The following is a 5,507-nucleotide window of genomic DNA, read 5'->3' on the forward strand; positions in this document are numbered from 1 at the left end:
GCAATTCCTTCCTTGTGCCTTCTCTCCTGATAACTTTCTTTTGCCAGCTTTCTTGGGCATTCCTCATTTTGTTGCCATTTTCTATACCTGTAAATTTTCTGTACCTATAAAACTGATCATTTGACCTACAGAAGTGGCAGTTTCCTATGGTTCAACCTAATATCTATGATACTGTCAGGCTAAATGTCCCCAAACTGAAAAACAAAACCAAAAAACAACCAAACTCACTGCCATCTAGTTGATTCTGTCTCATAGCAACCCCCACTGGGTTTCCAAGGCAGTAAGTCGTTATGCAAGTAGATTGCCCCATCTTCCTTCCACTTCAAAATCATGGTATCCCAAACCCAAACCAAACCCACTGCCATTGAGTTGATTCTGACTCATAGCAACCCTACCGTATAGAGTAGAGCTGCCCATAGGGTTTCTAAGGCTGTAAATCTTTGCAGAAGTAGACCACCACATCTTTCTCCAGCTGGAGGGTTCAAACTGCTGACCTTTCGGTTAGTAGCCGAGCATTTAACCACTGTGCCACCAGGGCTCCTTAGCTCATTGCTGTTTCTTTAAAATTTATTTGAAGCAATCCATAACAAACTGAAAACGTCACAATTATTTTTTTTTTCTATAAAACACTTCTTTCAGAGTATTTTTCCCAGAATTTTTTTTTTCCCAAGCTAAATTTTGTTTTTCTCCACATGTTCGTAATTTCACCTGGAATTGAGGTCATTGTTTCCACCTCTGTGCTCTTGGCCATACATACTCCTAATTCCTTTCATTAGTTCATTTCTTTTTCCCTCTACATTATTGTTGCGAAATCAGTGAGTCTATGGATGGACAATCTAAAGAAAATATCCATTCCTTTCCTAGAAAGAATGAGCTCTCCTGAAGCATTGCCTCCATTTCACTGGTTTTAAGGGTAAAGCAAGGTTATCCGAAAACAGCATGAGCTAGTGAACTTTTAGTGTTTGTTTTCAAGACTGCTGTTACCAAATCTGTGAAAACAATTTAATTTCACACATTCCCACAGACCTGCAGAGAGATTTGCAAATTTAAAAAAAAGAGGCAGGCTAAACCTTCACTACAATGAAATTATAGTGACTCTGTGCATTGTTCATTCACATTGGAAGAGAACTTTTCAATCAAGCCTTTTGTCATCTTCCCACATGGACTATGGCAAACTTTCCCTTCTCTGTTAGTCTAGGTTTATCTATGATCAAAATTATAAATACATCCTTGGATAAAAATACCCTTGGAACCTTCTCTCCTTTCGTGCTACTTTTCCACTGAACTACTGAAAAAGATAAGGTCTGCCTATAAAAGGATGTTGAGGTGTTATCTGATCGTGCACATGACTGGACGGAACTGCCGTGGTGAGTCAGGAACGTGTGTTCCAGGCATCATTTATTAGAATTTACCCACCTTCTAGTAATTTAAGTCAAACTGTACTTGAATTGTTCCAATCTTAAAAAAAAAAAATGGATTTAGACAAAACTCATTCATCTTTTTAACTTTATTTAGATGCTGCTAATTTGGACACTCTCAATACTGCTGGGGGCAGTGACAGGTAAGAAAAATAGTTCTGGTGGTACAGTGGTTAAAGCACTTGGCTGCTAAACCAAAGGTCAGCAGTTCAAGCCCATCAGCCACTCCACCGGAGACAGGTGTGGCAGTCTGCTTCTGTAAAGCTTGTTGTTGTTATGTGCCGTCGAGTCAAACCCGACTCATAGCGACCCCTCCTTGGGTTTCCAAGGCAGTATCACTACGGAAGTAGGAGTGCCCAACCTTCCTTCCGAGGAGTGGCTGGTGGGTTTGAACCGCCAGCCGTCCGGTTAGCAGGCAAGTATCTTAGCCACTATGCTACCAGAGCTCCCCCTGGAAGCCATATGGGATGTTCTAATCTGTCCTAGGGTCACAATGAGTCAGAATCTACTCCAGGGCAATGAATGTGGGTTGGTTTTTTTTTTTTTTTTTTTTTTGGTTTAAGAGCGATTTACTGCTCAATGCTTTCAAGAAAGGCTAGGACAGGTAAACTCAAGCCACCATGAGGCTAAGGTGTAGAGTGAGGAAGAGGCACAGTGAAGAACGCAGGCACTTGGAGTAGAATTGCAAGATAAAATCCAGGAAGTCCACTTAAACAGACTGTTAGAGAAACTAAATATTTCAGATAAAAATATGGGACATACTTACATTTACAAAATACTTGTAATTATGTGAAATTCAAATCTAATTGAGCATTTTGTATTTTTGCCTGTTAAATATGACAACCTTAGCTTGGGGTCAAGTGTGGGGCTGGAACTCTGGCTCTACTGCCCACCACTATTTTACCATGAGCAAAATTTTTTTAAAACATTTTTATTTAAGAGTTTGTTTTACATTCAACATTACGTGTACATTTAGTTTCACTCCCCATTCACCATCCCCAACCCTAACCCTGTCTCCTTCCCTCCCTGCCCAGTAACCCTCCCCCGTGCCTCTCATAGTTAGGCACTCCTGTCTGTCCTGCATTACCTCTGGGTGAATGTTGCCTCTGGTGCCCCTTGGTCTATTCATGAGCAAAATTCTTAACCCCTCTGTGGAACTGAGTTAATGATATCATCCCTCTCATAGAGCTGTTACAGGGTTTAAATAAGTCACGTGAATCATTTTGCCAAGTACCTGGCATACAGGAAGAGCTGTAACTCACTACAGCTACTACTCCTAGTCCAGTTATTAATCCAGACTTCATCCTCCTTAAGAACCCTTCTTTTGAGTTGTCCCTTAGTGGGGTAACAGTCCAGCATAGAGTCTGGCATGCCATGGGCTGTTCATTTGTTTGTGAACACCTTTTTCACAGGAATCCAGAGCGCTCCTCAAACACAGATCAGAGCCCTAGCTGCTCAGGCAGAGAGGACAGAAAACGTTTTAGCCCTGGCACGAAATTGAACTCTCCATCCAAAGCCCAAAGCCACAAGGGGCTGAAAGGAGTTGAGAGCCTCATCCCTTCCATGAGGCCAGGGGACACAAGGCCATGCTCTTCGCAGTCACCAATGGCCTGAGGAAGACACCCCAGCCGAAAGGCCAAGGCGGGCCCTAGCATAGGACTAAGCAGAGACACAAAGGCAAGGCAACCCTGCATGGTAGACGTGAGGAGAGCAGCCCTGTCTTGAACATGGACTTTGTCTTTTGAAGCTGTATTGTGGTGTGTGGCTGGGAGGGTGCTGGGGAAAGTGGCAGAAGAAAATTTGTCCCAAAATGTAATTTAATTCATAGCTCAGCAGAGAGGTGATTAAAGAGAGTGTTCTGGCTAAACTGATATCCTTGAAACAATCCTGGGTGATTGCAGGAAAAGAAATCTGCTTCCCGCGACTCGGCTGCTTCAGTGATGACTCCCCGTGGGCAGGGATTGTAGAAAGACCCCTCAAAATCCTGCCCTGGGATCCAAAGGATGTCAATACCCGCTTCCTCCTGTACACCAACGAGAACCCAAACAACTTTCAAGTAAGAGCATTCATGGGTTTTAGAACTCATTTCCCTCTATTTGATGTCATGCAGAGAACTGAATATGCAAGGCTTCTAAAGAGAACAAATCAGACAATGGAATATGCATCCTTATAGACTTTGGACAGGGAGCTCTGGTGGCGTAGTGCCTAAGGCATTTGACTGCTAACCAGAAGGATGGTGGTTCAAACCCACCAGCCACTCCTTGGAAGGAAGATTGGGCAATCTACTTCCACAGTGATACTGCCTCAGAAACCCAAGGAGGGCTCTCTATGAATTGGATCTGATTCGATGGCAGTGAGTTTGGTTTGGTTTTTTTAGACTCTGGAGACGGTGTTATTTAATGTAACTTGTTCAGAAAAGTTTAACTAACTTGACATTTTTCTTGTCCTACCTCCATGGTGCCATTCATATAGCAGACATGTTATCCAGGATAAACAACTAAAAATTTCATGATGGCTGGAAAGCAACAACTTGGTAATGATTGTGAATAGCTTGGTTGTAGTGGGAGGATCCTTACTCAGAAGAATCCCAAATCCTGCGGGTCTTCTTTCTCCTCCCACATCAAACCATGTACAAATAGTTCTATTGGATGCTATACACAACTTGACATTAAACACTTTTCTCCCCTAAAACAGGAAATAATTGCAGATCCAACAATTATCCAGGGCTCCAATTTCAGAACGGATAGGAAAACACGCTTTATTACTCACGGATTCATAGATAAAGGAGAAGAAAACTGGCTGTCCAACATGTGCAGGGTGAGATGTGATAATCTCTTAAGCAAGGGTGTTTCTGGAGTGATATTTCACAACTGGTAAGACACAGACCCAAACCAAGTAGGACAATGGTTGGACCCCATAGCATTGGAGGGGCCTATAACCTCTGCCTGGGGTTCCTGGGGAAAGTCTGGGGTGGGATTGGGAGAGGGGACATGAGCATTGGGTTGGCAGACATTTGGTGGCTCTCAGTATGATTATTTAATAACAAATACAGAGATGTTTCAAAATATTATCAACAGATGATGACGTACTGATGTATATCAGATCATCGTAGGCCCTTGTTTTTTCAAGAGCTTTTAATTTTCATGTGAGGGTCCTTTTCCTTTGATTGTCACTTGTTACTCTTTGATCTCCTATGGTAGCAATATCTAGGAAAACTGGATAGGTTTTCAATTCCAAGTTCTGTTGTTTCAACGTGGATTGCTAGCAATCATTTAATCTCTTTAATTTGCTTTTGTCTGTGTGCCTGGTGGTAATGAAGAACTAAAAGATAGAAAATAAAATAAAATAAATTTTCCTAGTAGCTGTCAGTGCTGGAGGAACATTAGTAGTGATTCATTTATTCATGTATTCATCAAGTTTTTGTGGCCTTCTGTGACACAAAGCACAATCCTTTTTCAGAGATCTCAAGAAAAAAGACACAAAAGTCATTCTAAACCCATTTCATTTCAGGCCTGTCTGTGACTCCAGTCAAAAGTGGAATGAGTCAACTCCGTTGATCCTGAAAGCAGATGAAATAAACAGGCTAGAGTCCATTCACTTAACAAGTTTAGAAATGATTAGGGTAAAACCATAACCTGCCTTCAAAAATAATTTAAAGTTGATGATTATTGGGGAGTAGGAATATAATTCTATAGAATAGTGAAGAAAAAAATTAAGTGATCCATAGCTTGGAAAGAATATAGTTTTTAGATATTTATACACAATTTATTTCTAAGATATCAGAAGCAAACATATTTTTCTTGCATTTGATTTGGGTTTGACAACATTGTTTCATTATGATAGAGAAGCTAGTAGATTAGACAAGGATGTCAAAGAGACTAGGTCCTAGCTTTAACCATGACATTAGCAAATGATTTCCTCTCTTTGGATTTTTCCATCTGTTCAACGAGGGACTTGGAGAGGGTTTCTAAGATGGCTTTGTTTTTCTTAAATTCGTTTTGGAATAAGGTGAAAATCTGTATAAACACTTACTAAAACAAACAGAATTCCTGCCAGATCTAACATTTCCTTTCTTTCTTTTTTTTGTTA

At 41.0% G+C, this 5,507-nt stretch overlaps 1 protein-coding gene across 1 annotated transcript in view; it reads left to right on the forward strand.

Annotated features, from left to right (window-relative positions):
* The first annotated feature begins 1,515 nt into the window (after positions 1-1,515).
* LOC103197643 (pancreatic lipase) overlaps positions 1,516-5,507 on the forward strand; it is a 22,469-nt gene continuing 18,477 nt past the window's right edge. The window contains exons 1-3 of the mRNA XM_007941598.1: positions 1,516-1,561; positions 3,320-3,474; positions 4,113-4,235. Of these exons, the coding sequence (XP_007939789.1) occupies positions 1,516-1,561; positions 3,320-3,474; positions 4,113-4,235 (324 nt within the window). The remainder of the gene's footprint in view (positions 1,562-3,319; positions 3,475-4,112; positions 4,236-5,507) is intronic.

The sequence above is a fragment of the Orycteropus afer genome, unplaced genomic scaffold (genome assembly GCF_000298275.1).
Source record: "Orycteropus afer afer isolate SDZICR_OR568_19922 unplaced genomic scaffold, OryAfe1.0 scaffold00082, whole genome shotgun sequence".
Taxonomy (NCBI): domain Eukaryota; kingdom Metazoa; phylum Chordata; class Mammalia; order Tubulidentata; family Orycteropodidae; genus Orycteropus; species Orycteropus afer.